The 16,559-nt window shown below is 42.2% G+C and overlaps 1 protein-coding gene across 3 annotated transcripts in view; it reads left to right on the top strand.

Moving 5' to 3' along the window:
- Positions 1-14,821, top strand: part of eml4 (EMAP like 4) — a 47,386-nt gene extending 32,565 nt beyond the window's left edge. For all 3 annotated transcript variants that reach the window (XM_085799251.1, XM_085799250.1, XM_085799249.1), the window contains 13 exons: positions 529-624; positions 1,261-1,395; positions 2,629-2,764; positions 4,452-4,600; positions 5,408-5,533; positions 6,276-6,407; positions 6,507-6,574; positions 7,573-7,661; positions 7,764-7,861; positions 10,110-10,197; positions 10,325-10,423; positions 12,310-12,440; positions 14,264-14,821. In XM_085799251.1, coding sequence (XP_085655377.1) covers positions 529-624; positions 1,261-1,395; positions 2,629-2,764; positions 4,452-4,600; positions 5,408-5,533; positions 6,276-6,407; positions 6,507-6,574; positions 7,573-7,661; positions 7,764-7,861; positions 10,110-10,197; positions 10,325-10,423; positions 12,310-12,440; positions 14,264-14,773 — 1,857 coding nt within the window. In that variant the 3' untranslated portion in view covers positions 14,774-14,821. The remainder of the gene's footprint in view (positions 1-528; positions 625-1,260; positions 1,396-2,628; positions 2,765-4,451; positions 4,601-5,407; positions 5,534-6,275; positions 6,408-6,506; positions 6,575-7,572; positions 7,662-7,763; positions 7,862-10,109; positions 10,198-10,324; positions 10,424-12,309; positions 12,441-14,263) is intronic.
- The last annotated feature ends 1,738 nt before the right edge of the window (positions 14,822-16,559 follow it).

The raw sequence follows: 16,559 nt of genomic DNA, 5'->3' as shown, positions 1-16,559 counted from the left end.
TTATTTTTTATTATAGGTCTTAAATTTCATCCATAATGGTCTTAAAAAGTCTTACATTTGAGTTGGTGAAACCTGCAGAAACCCTGTGTATGCTTTGTTTTATTGTCTTGTTGTGCTTTATGTTTTATGTTGGACAACAGATGGAAATTAGCTTCTTTTTTTTTCTTTTTTTTTAAAGTATATATTTTTTGACTTTTTGGCCTTTTTTTTATTTGATAGCACAGTGAGATAGACAGGAAAGGGGGAGGCAGAGAGAGGGGGAATGACATGCAGGAAAGGTCTGCCCGATGCGGGACTCGAACCGGGGACGCCTGCGTTGAGGACTGTAGCCTCTACATGGGGCGGCCGCTTTAACCACTGCGCCACGCACCGCCCCGGAAATTAGCTTCTTCTGCTAAATCTGGTGTTCCGTCTTTTCGTTTCTTGTAAATGATTAATACAAGCACACGTTGTCCTTAAATAAATAAAAAGTGAAGTGTAGAAGTGAAGTTTTTCTGACTCATGTCTTAACTTCTGTCTCACACTCAGGACTCTGGTCAGCATCTCAGTGTCATTGACGACTGCAACGATCACATGTTGACCGTCTGGGACTGGCAGAAGAAATCGAAGATCGCCGAAATCAAGGTGAGTCGTTTCAGTCCAGGTTCATCGTCCAGTTTCCAGTTGGTGCTGGTCTCTAACGGGTCTCTAACTGGTCTCTATCTGGTCTCCATCTGGTCTCTAACTAACCCTTGTCTTCTTACAGATTTTTCTAAAAAATTGCAAAATTTTACCACTTTTTTTTTTGAAAGATTTTAAACTTTTTCGTTTATTTTTGTGAGAATTTTTACCACTTTTTTCTAGAAATGTTTCAACTTTTTGGGAGAAATTGTACCACTTTTTCCCAGAAATTTCTCTAAAATCTTTCAAAAATGTACACCTAATTTAAACGTACATTGATTGTTTGTGTATTTCTGGTGTTTGCTTCAATATTTTGTCCAATGGAGGTCTGTGGTCTAATTTGTGTCAATTTTGGGGTCGTTGATATAAACGATGGTGCATGCAATGCAATGCGGTGACCTATTTTAAGAAGTTCTTAAGTAGGAAAAATAAGAAATTCGTAAGAAATTACTGTTCTTTAGAAAATATTGAAGAATTGCACTTAAGAACTTTCTTATGAACTTCTTAATTTTCTTCTTAAGACATTTCTTAAGATCTTTCTTAAGAACATATTGGTGAATCTGGCCCCTAGTCTCTAACTGGTCTCTGTTTCTCTTGCAGACCACCAACGAGGTGGTCCTGGCCGTGGAGTTCCACCCCACCGACCCAAACACCATCGTCACCTGTGGAAAGTCCCACATCTTCTTCTGGACCTGGTCTGGGACCTCGCTGGCTCGTAAACAGGGAATCTTTGGGGTAAGGAGGACACACGTTCAGAATAAAAACATTAAAACCTCTGATCCACGTCCAGATCTGGTCTCGGCGGTCTGGGTCTGGGTCGGGACCTGGAGGGTTAAAGAAGGATGAAGGATGGAGGAGGTTTTGGTTTCAGGATGGAGGAGGTTTTGGTTTCAGCGGCTGAGAGGAATTTGATCTGCTGACGTTCAGGAAGCTCCACCCGTCTGAACACAAAGGAACAAAGTCCACGGATCAGGATCAGGACTCGATCTCAGAGCAGCTCAGTCTGCTGGTTCCAGACCTGAACCGGGTCCCTCAGACCCAGACAGAGACTCAGACCTTTGTTGGCACCTCTTCAGTCCTGGTCTAACTCTAGTCCTGGTCTATTTCTAGTCCTGGTCTATCAATAGTAGGGCCCGACTGATATGGATTTTTTGGGGCCGATGCCGATTACGATTATTAGGGGGGGGGGATCAGATAACCGATTAATTGGCCGATTTTTTTTTTTTTATAAAGTTTTAAAATTTTATTAATTCAAGTAATATATCTACATATATTATATAATATATAAATTAGGGCTGTCCCCAAATAGTCGACCAAGCACTGGTCGACCAAAATTTCATTGGTCGATTGGTCGCAGGAAAAAAAACAAACATTTGGAGCCCTGTCTTGTCAAAATTAAGTCAAAATCAATATGACTGAACTGTATATGAAAGGCTATAGGGCTTTTAATTTGAAGGGCCAAATACAGGAAGTCATGACAGGTGACTGTTGTTGTTTTTTACACGGCAGGCAGGTCTCTCTCTCTCTCTCTCTCTCTCTCTCTCGCTCTCTTTTTTTTTTTATCAAAAGCGACTTTGTCCAATGTTGTTCCAGACATTTCTGTTGACTCCGACGTGGAAGCGCGTATCACCGCTGTTTTCAACGTTTAGCGGGTGCTGCCGCGAGCCCCAACACGGCCGGAGTCACATTAATTAGCCTAATTCACCCGACCGCGGGCAAAAAAAAAACGGAAAAAGAAAGCCCGCACTGGCAACACTGGTTTTGAGACAGTTAACAGTTAATCAAGTTGTTCATAAGATGTGTGATGTGTGTGATTTAATCGGCTCGCCGATAAATCGGTCGGGCCCTAATCTCTAGTCCTGGTCTATCTCTAGTCCTGGTCTATCTCTAGTCCTGGTCTATCTCAGTCCTGGTCTATCTCTAGTCCTGGTCTAGCTCTGACCCCCTTCTCTCTCTTTGCTTCCTCAGAAATACGAGAAACCGAAGTTCATCCAGTGTCTGGCGTTCCTGAGCACTGGAGACATCCTGACCGGAGACTCCGGAGGGATCCTGCTGGTCTGGACCAGGAGCTCCGCCGAGACCCCGACCGGGAAAGGACCCAGAGGTGAAGAGAGATGTTAGAGTCAGTAGAAATAGAAAAAAAAATAGTAGAAATGGAATAGAAGCAGGAGTAACAGTAGAAAGTAACGATAGGAATGTTAAAAATAAAGAATAGAAAGAGAATGGGTAGAAACAGACGAGAGTGGGGAGTAAAAAGATTAGAAACAAACAATAGAAACAGTGGAAACAGCATGAGAAAAAGGCAAGAGAAACAAAAGAAATAGAACAGTGATGGATAAAGAGCAGAAACAAAGTAGAAACAGTAGAAACAGCAACAGCAGAGGCTGCAGTGGATTTAGGGTTAGTTTAGACAAACCTGCACAGAGGAACAGTAGAAACAGAAACAATAGAAACGTAAAAGAAAGTGGAGAAACAGAGAGATTTAGTAGTAATAGAAACAGGTATAAGAGTAGAAAAAATGGAAATGTTAAAAAATAAGAAACAGAATAGGCAGTAAAAACAGTAGAAACTAAATACAAACAAGATTTAAAAAAAAAAAGTATAGAAATATGCAAATATTGAAATATAAAACGATATAAAACAAACATAAAAATATAATAGAAACAAAGAGAGAGAGACAAACAGATAAATAGAAACAGTAAAGAAGAAGAAGGGAGAAACAGTAGAAACAGAACGGTGATGAATAAAGAGCAGTAACAAAGTAGAAACAGAGGCTGCAGTAGATTTTGGCTCAGCTTAGACAGACCTACACAAAGGAACAGAGAAACAAACAGAAACGATAGAAATATAAAAGAAAGTGGAGAAACAGAGATATGTTAGAAACAGTAGAAACAAAAGAAATTGAGTAGAAAGAGGAGTAACAATAGAAACAATGGAAATGTTAAAAACTAAGCAACAGAATAGGGAGTAAAAACAGTAGAAACAGAAGTCTGTTTATTTATCCTACACATGGGAAATGTGCTTGTTTACAGTGGCATCGTAGCATATGCAAATATTGAAATATAAAACAATATAAAACAAACACAGAAAAATATAAATAAATAGAAACAAACAATAGAAACAATAAAAAAAGAAGAAGGGAGAAACAGTAGAAACAGAACGGTGATGGATAAAGAGCAGCAACAAAGTAGAAACAGTAGAAACAGGAGCAGCAGAGGCTGCAGTGGATGTTGGCTCAGTTTAACACTGCGACAAAAAACGCCAGGAGGTGTGTGTGTGTGTGTGTGTGTTTGGTGTGTGTGTGTGTGTGTGTGTGTGTGTGTGTGTGTGTGTGTGTGTGTGTGTGTGTGTGTGTGTGTGTGTGTGTGTGTGTGTTGGCCCAGTTACAGTAATGGTTTTCATGTCATGCTGTTAAACTGGTTTAAAGAGAAGCGACGCCAAGAATTAAAGGTTAAAGATTTAAAGAGCTGGAATGAGACCAGAGTCAGTAGAGATTAGTAGAGCTCAGTAGAGACCTGCTGCAGAGCCGTCCAGGCAGGAAGTAGAGGAGGAGGAGGAGGAGGAGGAGGAGGAGGAGGAGGAGGAGGAGGAGGAGGAGGAGGAGGTGTTTCTGCGGGAGGTGCTGCCTCCTCCTGGCTGCAGCCGGAACTGCACCTTCAAAAACACAACAACAACAGCAACAGTCGACAATAAAACACGAGTCTGCTCTGTTGCTTTAGTTCAGGAGGAGGAAGAGGTGTGTGTGTGTGACTCACCTGCGTGTGTGTGTGTGTGTGTGTGTGTGCGTGCAGCGTTCCAGATCAGTCGGCAGGTCAAAGGTCACGAGGGAAGCGTGTTCTGTATGTGCGAGATGAGGAGCGGCACTCTGCTGACGGGAGGAGGGAAAGACCGGAAGATCATCCTGTGGGACCACGAGCTGAGAGCAGACAGGGACATCGAGGTGACCACACACACACACACACACACATACCCACACACACACACACACACACACATATACACACGCACGCACGCACACACACACATATATATATATTAATAAAGGATGTCATTATCTCCGGTGTCCCTACAGAACAAAAAGCCCAGAAACCCATTTAGAAACCAGGATTCAGAACTTAACTTAGAATCGTCCTGTTTTCACGTCTCCTTCAATATATATGTTATTATTTAATCAATTATTAAATTAATCGTCAACTATTCTGATAATCTAATAATCAGTTTGAGTAGTTTTTTTTAAAGAAAAAAAGTCAAAATTCTCAGATTTCAGCTTCTGAAATGTGAATATTTCTGGTTTCTTTGTTCCTTCATAACAATAAACTGAGTCTCTCTTTGAAAATCGATAATCGACAGATTAATTGTTAACGAAAATAATCGTTAGTTGCAGCCCTAATATACATTATATGTTATGTATATAATATATATATTGCTATTTCATAACGTATTATAGTATATATTGAATAAACATAGGGTGAAGGGGTGGGATTTATTAGGCTTCGGCTTCTTCCCACTCCTTTTGAATATAAATAAATGTTAAGTTTTGTTGTTATTGATTTAGATTGCGTTGTTTTCATTGTTGTTTTGTCTTCTTTTATTCTGTGTTCAAATAAACTTTCATTCATTCATTTACTCATTCATTCATTCAGTGATCCAGGGAAAAAGCTGCGAGGTTTAAAAAACAAAAAAACAAGACGACAACAAACGCGTTCTGTTGTAGATTAACAGAGGTGTGTGTTTCTGGCGTCCACAGGTCCCAGATCAGTACGGAACCATCCGAGCCGTGTCCGAGGGGAAGGGGGAGGAGTTTCTGGTCGGGACGTCTCGCAACTTTATTCTGAGAGGAACCTTCAACGACGGCTTCCTCGTGGAGGTTCAGGTGAGTTCAGGGTCTCTGTTAAAGTCCACTCTGATGCGTTCAGGGTCTCTCTCTAACTCTCTGCTGCGATGCGTTCAGGGTCTCTCTCTAACTCTGTGCTGTGATGCGTTCAGGGTCTCTCTCTAACTCTCTGCTGTGATGCGTTCAGGGTCTCTCTCTAACTGTGCTGTGATGCGTTCAGGGTCTCTAACTCTCTGCTGTGATGCGTTCAGGGTCTCTCTAACTCTGTGCTGTGATGCGTTCAGGGTCTCTAACTCTGTGCTGTGATGCGTTCAGGGTCTCTAACTCTCTGCTGTGATGCGTTCAGGGTCTCTCTAACTCTGTGCTGTGATGCGTTCAGGGTCTCTCTCTAACTCTGTGCTGTGATGCGTTCAGGGTCTCTCTAACTCTGTGCTGTGATGCGTTCAGGGTCTCTCTAACTCTGTGCTGTGATGCGTTCAGGGTCTCTCTCTAACTCTGTGCTGTGATGCGTTCAGGGTCTCTCTCTAACTCTGTGCTGTGATGCGTTCAGGGTCTCTCTAACTCTGTGCTGTGATGCGTTCAGGGTCTCTCTAACTCTGTGCTGTGATGCGTTCAGGGTCTCTCTAACTCTCTGCTGTGATACGTTCAGGGTCTCTAACTCTCTGCTGTGATGCGTTCAGGGTCTCTCTAACTCTGTGCTGTGATGCGTTCAGGGTCTCTCTAATTCTCTGCTGTGATGCGTTCAGGGTCTCTGTCTAACTCTGTGCTGTGATGCGTTCAGGGTCACACTGACGAGCTGTGGGGGTTGGCGTCCCACCCGTCCAGACAGATGTTCCTGACGTGCGCTCAGGATCGACTCGTCTGCCTGTGGAACTCGTCGGACCACAGTCTGCAGTGGAGCCGCTCCGTGGAGGTGGGACGAGGAGAAGTCATCGGTTATAGATTGATTCATAATTAATTGATAAATGATTGATTGATAAATGATTGACAAACTCTGTCGCTCTCCCTTTAGGAGCATGGACACTGTGCAGACTTCCATCCCAGCGGAGCGGTGGTCGCCATAGGAACGCACTCAGGAAAGTCAGTACTGATGTTTTTTTTTCTAGTTGAACCTACTTCTGTGATCTGATTCGTTACTTTTTTTATTCCAAACAAATCAAAAATAGAAGTCGGTTTATCAATTGTTAAAAGCCGGCGTGATGATCCATGTGTTTTACAGATTTTCAATGGAAAAAAGAATAAAAAAGAACCAAGCGTTTAACTACGACTACTGAAACTATGGAAACGTAAACATTCAATTCCACCAGAAGAGCAAAACCGGCTTACATTTTTTTACATATAGAAAAAGGCGGATACGTTGAAATTGGGGCCAATGGCGTGAATTCTTTTGAAATATTGTAGAGATATTTCTGGAAAAAACTGGTACAATTTCTCCAAAGTTTAAACATTTCTAGAAAAAGTGAAAAAAAAAATCTAGAGAAAGTGGTAAGATTTCTTTTTTTTAAAAAAGTGAAAAATTTTCTCGAAAAAAGCTTTTAAAAGTTCTCAAAAAAGGAATTTTTTTTTATTCTAGAAAAAGTGGTAAGATTTCTTTCTTTTTTTTTTAAGATAAAAAATTTCTAGAAAAAAGCTTTTAAAATTCTCAAAAAAAGTTTCAAAAATAAATTCTAGAAAAAGTGTTAAGATTTCTTTTTTTTTTAAAAGTTACACATTTTCTAGAAAAAAGCTTTTAAAAATTCTCAAAAAGTTTTTTTTTAAATTCCAGAAAAAGTGGTAAGATTTCTTTAAAAAAAAAATTTAAGTTAAAAATTTTCTAGAAAAAAGCTTTAAAAATTTTCAAAAAAAGTTTTAAAAGTTAAAAAAATATTCTATGCTCCTCCTTGTCTCCTCCTGCTCCTCCTACTCCTCCTTGTCTCCTTTTGCTCCTCCTGCTCCTCCTCCTCCTGCTCCTCCTGCTCCTCCTGCTCCTCCTCCTCCTGCTCCTCCTCCTCCTCCTGCTCCTCCTCCTGCTCCTCCTGCTCCTCCTGCTCCTCCTCCTGCTCCTGCTCCTCCTCCTCCTCCTCCTGCTCCTCCTCTAGGTGGTATGTCCTGGACGCGGAGACCACCGACCTGGTGGCGATCCACACCGACGGGAACGAGCAGCTGTCCGTGATGCGTTTCTCTGTAGGTGAGTGTCTCTCCGTTGTTTCCATGGTGACGTTGCTGCTGCAGGTGAACTACATGTCCCAGAATGCCTTTCTCTCTGTCTCTCTCTCTCTCTCCCTGTCAGACGGAAGCCTGCTGGCCGTCGGGTCTCACGACAACTTCATTTACCTCTACACCGTCTCCGAGAGAGGACGCAAGTACAGTCGCTACGGGAAGTGCACGGTACGACTCCACTGACGCTTAATACTGACACTCTACTGAGACTCTACTGATACTGAGACCTACTGTCGCTCTATTGTTATTGAGACCTATTATCGTTCTACTGAGACTCTACTGACGCTCTATTGACGCTCTACTGATACTGAGACTCTACTGTCACTCTACTGAGACTCTACTGAGACTCTACCGAGACTCTATTGATACTATACTGAGATTCTATTGATACTGAGACCTACTGTCGCTCTACTGAGACTACACTGAGATTCTATTGACACTCTACTGAAGCTCTACTGAGACTCTGGGTGTATTCACACCTGCAGTGTTAGTGCGCACTAAATCTGGTGCGCACTAAATTTGGTCCAGTTTGGGTTGGTGTGAAAGCAACCGCACTCTGGTGCGAGCCAACTGCCAGGCGAACTCAACAAGTTTGAGCTAAAAGGGCTCCCGTAGTCACTGACAACGGGTTAACGCAGCGGGGAGACCGCCCGGTGCTCCGGTCCTACGCAGCTCTGTCCCCACAAACGAAGCAGCAGCAGCGGGGCAGCCGGTCGCTGCGTGTCCGCTGAGTCTGCTGAGTCCGCTCAGACACCGGACAGGTCGGCGTCCGTCCCTCAGGTCCGCGGAGCAGCTGGTTACCGAGCAGCAGAGGTCCGCCGTGTTTAACGTTTAACCGGGAACTAACGGGACCGAGCTGGGTGAACGCAACCGGAAACCAGCCGGAAGTACCAAACAGAGTTATACATGCAAACAATATAGAAATAAATGACAGAGCTACTAACAACCGGCTCTACTGGAGTCTCCATCATGAAAGTTTTATCAATCAGCGCTTCCAGATTCCAACCGGTAGTCATGGAGACATGACGCTCTCCAAGTTTGGTCCCGAGTGACAAAAAGCAGGTGTGAACCAAACCGCACTAACTGAAAAATGAAACAATGTATCATTTTAACATTTGGTGAGCACCAGGGTGCGCACTAAACAGGTGTGAATACACCCTCTGCTGTTGCTCTACTGAGATTCTATTGACACTCTACTGTAACTATCCACCTTTTTCCGAACGTCAAAAACGTAGACTGTTTTGCCGGTTTTGCTCTTCCGGTGGAATTTTATGTTTACGTTTCCATGGTTTCGGTAGTCGTAAATGCATGGATTTTTTTTTTTTTTTTTTTTAATGAAAATCTGTAAAACGCACGGATCATCACACCAGCTTTTAACAGTGGACATCACACAAATTGACATCCGTGTTAAAAGCCAGTTTTAATAGATCCATGCGTTTAGTACCGCAACTATGACAACGACTGAAAACCATGGAAACGTAACCGTACAATTCCACCAAACCGGCAAAACCGGCTTCCGGGTTTGCCCATAGATGACGTTCGGAAACTTGTGGATATTGAGAGTATACTGAGATTCTATTGACGCTCTACTGAGACTCTACTGAAACTCTATTGATACTGAGACCTACTGTCGCTCTATTGAGACTATACCGATATTAAATTGACGCTCTACTAATACTCTACTGAGACTCTACTGAGATTCTATTGACACTCTACTGAAACTCTGTTGTCGCTCTATTGACATTTTAATGACGCTTTTCTGGTGCTCTACTGAGACTCTACTGACGCTCTACTGCCTACTGACTAGGGGTGGGTATTGCCAAGGACCTCACAATACGCATCACGATACTTGAGTCACGATACGATACGATATTGCGATATCCAAATTTTGCGATATATCGCGATATTCTACAATATTCTACATAGTTCACTGAAAAATGTAAAAGGCATTATGCATCTTAAAATCCGAGTTGTATGTACATCAGACGATAGTGATAATTCATGGGACAAACTGAGTCAAAACAATGTAATTTAAATGATCCATGCCATTTTATACAAGTGCAAGTTACAACAACATACTGTACAACACACTGTCTGAGGCAGCAGTACAGTGACACCTCGTGGAGCAGAGGTGCGGAAGTCGTACTGGATTTACGTCTGAAACATGATTTATTATTTGAAAAAAAAAATTGAAAAAAAAAATCGATATTTAAATATTGAATATCGATATCGCGGTATAAAGTATCGCGATATATTGCCATATCGATATTTTTGCCCACCCCTACTACTGACTGTCAACACGTCGGCTCTGTGGAGGATGATGATGATGACGACGATGATGATGATGATGATGATGACGATGATGACGATGATGATGATGATGATGATGATGACGATGATGCGTTCATGTTTCCAGGGACATTCCAGTTACATCACTCACCTGGACTGGTCGCCTGACAACAACTTCATCATGTCCAACTCTGGAGACTACGAGATTCTCTACTGTGAGTACTCTATTACTACTACTGCTGTAGTACTCTGATACTGCTACTGTAGTACTCTGATGCTACTGCCACAGCTGCAGTAACTGATATAACTGCAGTATTTTGATACTCACTTGTGTATTTTCAGGGGACGTTCCTAACGGCTGCAAACTGATCAGGAACCGATCGGAGTGTAAAGACATCGACTGGGCCACGTACACCTGTGTACTTGGATACCAAGTGTTTGGTCAGTACACGTGTGTGTGTGTTTGTGTGTGTGTGTGTGTGTGTGCGCGCGTGTGTGTGTGAATGTGTGTGTACGTGCGTGTCTAAACGTAATAAAAACATCCAGAAGTTTATGGACGGCCTGTTCTCAATGTTGTTTGGCTCTGATCCTGATCAAAGTCCTGAAGTATTGATTGTCTGCTGATATGAGTTCATTCAGATACCTTGACCTGAATGACTCGAGTGCCAGCTGAACACACACACTCACACACAGACACACACACACACACACACAACTGGTAACACAGGGTTCCCACGCGTCCTGGAAAACTGGGAAAACCTGGAAAACGTTTGACCAATTTTCCAGTCATGGAAAAACACACGGAAAATGAGAAAAACAAGTCAAATGTCCTGGAAAATGATTTATCACATCATGATATTTCATTTCATTTCATTTCATTTCATAACCAGTAGTCGAGTTGAGGGGGGATGAGGGGGGATGGCATCCCCCCTGAAATAAAAACGATCAAAATCATCCCCCCTGAAAAAAAGCCATCCCCCCTCTCCATCCCTCCCCTTTTTACATTAAATGTTGGACATATAACTTGTAATTATAGGCTGTCAAATCAATTTTAACGGCGTCAATTTCTTTTTATCTATTGATAGTTGATTTCATTAAAAAACATTTGCACAAATCAAGCCTATCCACTTTTCCATGTTGATAAAAGTATTAAAATGATAATTCAAGGGACATTTAGGCTATAATAGATAAAAATGTGCGATTAATTTGCAATTAATTAATTAATTAATATTCGCGAGTTAAGTATGACATTCATGAGATTAATCGGGATTAAATATTTTAATAGATTGACAGCCCTAATTATTTCATCATTAGAGAGTTGAATAAAAGAAATAATAAAATCTGAGGGCACAAATAAAAAAAATTCAAATAAACTTGGCTTGATTTGATTTGAGAGGATTAAGAAGTCTTATTTTCAGTGTTTTGTTTTGATATCGAATTTACATGAATTACCCCCCCCCCCTTTTTTTTAAGGTGAAAAAAATAGACCATCCCCCCTGAATTTTTTTTACAACTCGAATACAATATAGCCGAGATGAAACACAAAACACACAAGGACAGAAGACAAGACATTTGAAACATACAAAAACATAACAGAATACCAGAATTTAAGGTGACTAGGGTAAATTGAAACATAGTTAAAAGCAGGAGCAGTTAGAGGTAAAATAAGATGTAGTTATAGCTTTAAATTGTCCCATTGATAAAAGTGAGGTAAGTTTCAAATGATTCTGCAGAGTGTTCCAGGTTGTAGGTGCAACAGTAAGAGAAGCTGGTCTTTCCAAGTTGGGTGTTAACAGAGGGAACCTGCAGTGTGAGCCAGTCTTTTGAGCGATATCAGCTACCAGAGCTCTGTTTGACTTGCTAAGGATTTCGTTTCCAAAAAAAAAAACATGTTTATGCTGTTTTTATGATACATTTTTCATAATTCCTTAGCATTTAAGTGATTATTTCATAAACCAGAGCCCTAGACTGCACATCTTTAAGTCAGATTTCTGGGAGAGAGAATGAGAGAGAGAAATAAACATAGAAACAAACTGATTAAATTTACAAAATGAGGTACCATTAACGAAAAGAACACAGTGTATCCCGTAAAAACTAATGTCTGTCAGACTGTGGCGGCTGAAAATGTCCCGGAAAACGATTTCAAGAGAAGAGTGGTTCAACCCTGTAACAGTGAGTCAGTGAAATAACACCTCTGTTTTTACAGCGGTGTCAGAGTGGCGCCTCTTTCTTTTACAGAAGATCTTTGATCAAGTTCAGACACGTTTCAAACTGCTGTGATTAAAGGTAATTAGTGTGTGTTGTGCGTGTGTGTGTGTGTGTGTCAGGTGTGTGGCCTGAGGGTTCAGACGGCACCGACATCAACGCTCTGATCAGATCTCACAACAGGAAGGTGATCGCTCTGGCCGACGACTTCTGTAAAGTTCACCTGTTCGCCTACCCATGCTCCACGGCAAAGGTAAGACACACACACAACCACACACACATAAATACACACACATACACATTCTTCAACTTAATTATTGTTACAGTAGCCTAAATTACAGTTTCACAGAGATTTAATGAAACTAAAGACAACTACTTCCTCCCAACTTCAAAATAAAAGCACCTCAACTGTAACCAACCCATGTTGTTCCCTCATAAACAAACTGCTCTTATTTTGTTAAACATTTCCTTTTACTTGATTTTAAACTGAACGTGAATACTGTGAGTACTCTGATACTAATGCAGCAGTTGTAGCTACTCAAAGAAGAAGTATTATAGTACTGCAGTAACTGGTGTGCTCTGATAAAACCATTGTAGTACACTGTATAGAACTACTTCTGGGTAGAAAACCAGAATGGGAACAATACTAGAGTTTCGCTATATATCTCGTTTTTTATGTCACTATATCACCGTTTAGACTAATCTGGTGTTTGTAAAGTCTATAAAACCAATGATTGGAGAAACATTATTTATGTGTGCACGTTTTTGTAATTAGTCATGGTTATCATAGATTAGCCGGGCTAACGGTTAGCTACCTGTTTAACTTTAATAACTCAGTGACTCAATAAACGGTCCATGAACAAATATTTTCTCCAGCGGATATCTGAGTTCCAACATGACTGAGCTAACTGGAGTAGTTTCATGTCGTGTCCCACAACGGGAGGGTTTTAACAGCTGACGTCCTGCTGTTAGCTTAGCTACCGTTAGCTGTCCCTGTCAGCTGAGCCACTGATGCTTTCTAGACACCGTGATTCCCCCAAACTGAATAAATACAACACATAGCAACACAAAACACACACACAGAAATAGTAATGTTTCTTCAATCATTTCAGATTTGTCTAAACGGTGATAGGGCGTGAAAAATATGATATATAGCTAAACTCTCGTTCGTTACTATTGATCTCATTCAAATTACGTGCTGGTTTTCTACCCGGAAGTAGAATGTAAACAACAAGGTGATTCGGTCTATTCTGATACTGCTTCTCTGAGTTCTCTGACAATACCACTGCAGTACTCTGCTGTCACAGTACTACACTCATACTAGGGCTGGGACGATACGCTTTTCTCCCGATTCGATTCTTCTACGATTTTTTGGATGGCGATTCGATTTAAATTGCGATTCTATGATATTGCCGATTCTCTCGATTTTTAGTCTTTAGCATTTTTAAAGGTGTACAGAAATGGCCGTTTGTCCTGTTTGTCGCGCCGAGTTGTCACGAGGTGCAACACGAGTTTACCCGAGTAAGGAAAACGAATTTGATTGGTCGTTATCGAGCGGGCGGGATATTCAAAGCTTGGGGCGAGCCCGAGCTCCGTGTGTGTGTGTGTGTCTCAGACGTTTGAATGACGGATTATGGATCCAATATCAGTGGCTGGTGAATTGTGTACAGGCTGACGTATAATCCGTGCGCCTGCATTATCCAATGGGAAAAAAAAAAATACACACTTTCATCCCGGATTTACTCAAAAATAGAATTTTGTACAAAGTTTGGCCTACATCGTCTGATAGATGAGTGATTACACTAATTTTATGACCCAGAGTGGGCTTTAATTCAATTTTCTTTTCTGTACACCTTTAACATTTATCTGCACACAAATACTGTAGGAGCCTATAAATTATCATACTCCATTATAAAGTAAACTTAAACCCTTTTCAAAACCTGTACTCTCTGTATGTAAAAAAGGCTAACAAATGCACATTGCACAATATTTTAAAAAATTCAACAACAAAAAAAAAAAAGTTTAAAATGTTATTTGTGTCTATAAATCAATAACCACTAATCAATGTGTCTCCAGGCTCCGAGCCACAAGTACAGCGCCCACAGCAGTCACGTGACCAACGTCAGCTTCCTGCCCAGCGACAGTCACCTGATCTCCACGGGCGGGAAGGACACCAGCATCATGCAGTGGCGTCTGGTGGAGAAGACCTCGCTGTCTCTCGCCGACGGCCTCTCTCTCTCTAACTCCGCCCCCGCTCGCCGCCCAGACCAGACCGCCTCCTCCTACACTCCCACCCCTCCTCCTCCTCCTCCTCCCGTTGCCGTGGAAACCACCACCACCGCCGCAGCCCCTCCCCCGACCGCCAACGGCACCATGCAGGAGGAAGCGGCGTCTCCGGGAACGCCGCCGTCGCCCTCGCCCACGCCGCTGCAGCTGCCAGCCTCGGAGCTGCTGACGCCGCCGCAGTCGGAGTCGACGCCGCCGCCCTCGGACAGCACAGTGAGCCTGAAGGACAGCCTGGAGCCCAGCGACGACACGGCCACGCCCAGCGACGAGGGGCTGCCCCCCCTCACCCCGCCCTCGTAGAGCGACCGACCGTGTGTGTGTGTGTGTGTGTGTTTGTGTGTGTGAATGTTTTGCTACAGCTAACTTTGTGAGGACCATCATAGTTTATTTATAAGAGGACTTTTCTTTTTTTTTTTCTTTTTTTTTTCCAAGGTGTGGACAAACTCCTCACTTTGTATTATCAATAACGGTTAAAGGGATATTCCCGCGTAAGTTTAACCCATGGTCTAACACACCGTGACGCCGAGTAAGACCCCCACCCTCAAGAGTTCAAGTTTGCCGACCGCTAGCTTCTCTAGTTGTAGCGACTTCAGCAATACACTGCTGTCGATTCCTCCACCAGCAAACCGCCATCAAAAAGCCTCTCATAGCCACAAATAATGCTCAGAACAGCATCAAACTACATCAACAGTACAAACAGGGTCCCATCCCATAATCATCATCATAATAATAATAATAATACATTTTATTTATAAGCGCTTTTACAAATGCTCAAAGACACTTTAAAAATCATAAAATAGAGCAGTTTCAATTGTAATTCAGTTAAAAACAGCAGAGACAGTATAAAACGCAGAAAACAGTATAAAACAGACAAAAATGATACTAAAAGCTAATTTAAAAAGGTTTGTTTTGAGCATGGTCTTGAATAATGCGGGGCATCAAACACCGAAAGAGACAAAAACACGACTCACCCACTCTCCTCCAGCTGCTTGTTACTAATGCAGAAGCCCTGACAAGTCGATCACCAAGTGCAGTAGAAAAGTAACGAGTCCAGTGACGCTTATTTCCAAAAATGCAGCAACTTTTCTCACTCTGATAGTTTGAGCAACTCAACTCTGTTTAACACTCGCTGGTTATTGTTAGAAACAGAGAGGAGCTCTGGTGCACTCGGTAATCGACTCGTCAGGGCTTCTGCAGCTGGAGGAGAGTGGGTGAGTTGTGTTTTCGTCTCTTTCCAATAGAAACCAGGCAAAGCTAGCAGGTGTTTGATGCCTCGTATTATGGGATGGGACCCTGTTTGTACTGTTGATGTAGTTTGATGCTGTTCTGAGCATCATTTGTGGCTATGAGCGGCCTTTTTTGATGCCGTTTGGCTCGTGGCTCCATAGACAGCAGTGTATTGCTATAGTGCGGTCTTGGCTGAAGTTAGCGGTCGGTAGACTTGATCTCTCGAGGCGGGGTCTTACTCGGTGTGTTAGATTAAATTTACGCCGGAATATCCCTTTTAATAATACAAAACACACCTGAACCAGTGTGACCTGCTTCCTGTTTATATCATTACCTCTGATGTCCCTTCAAAATAAAGCTCCAGAGATCCTCTTTAGATGTCAGTCAGACTCCGTTTAGAAAACTCCCATGATGCTTTGCAAACAGGAAGTGATCACTGCTGATTCAGCTGCTGATAACGAGCAGTGTGACTGAATGAAAACAAGTATTTGCCAGTGGTTATACTATAGTGTAATAACAGTGTTGGGGTTGGGGGAGGGGGAGGGGGGATGAGGGTCCTCACAAGTGTAGAAGTACAAACGTGTGTGTGTGTGTGTGTGTATGCATGTGTCAGGACTTGAACCTGCGGCTGCAGAGTCACATGGTTTTTCTCACCAATCAGCTGTTCAGTTTAGATAAATGTTCAGTTTCATTTTTTTTTTAATTTTTATTTGAACAATCGTGTGATGTCACAGCTTCAGACAACATGGAGGATACAGGTTTAACCTTAGGAGTGGGGGAGGAGCTATTACCTAAAACACACTTAGATTATTAGCTTTAAAACCGTACATTTGTCTAGTTTCAAGGTGTTGAAACTACA

This window comes from Trachurus japonicus, chromosome 15 (assembly GCF_045865225.1).
Source record: "Trachurus japonicus isolate A0001 chromosome 15, Traja_1.0".
Lineage (NCBI taxonomy): Eukaryota > Metazoa > Chordata > Actinopteri > Carangiformes > Carangidae > Trachurus > Trachurus japonicus.
The sequence above is the reverse complement of the archived record's forward strand: the minus strand, read 5'-3'. Positions and strand labels throughout refer to the sequence as shown.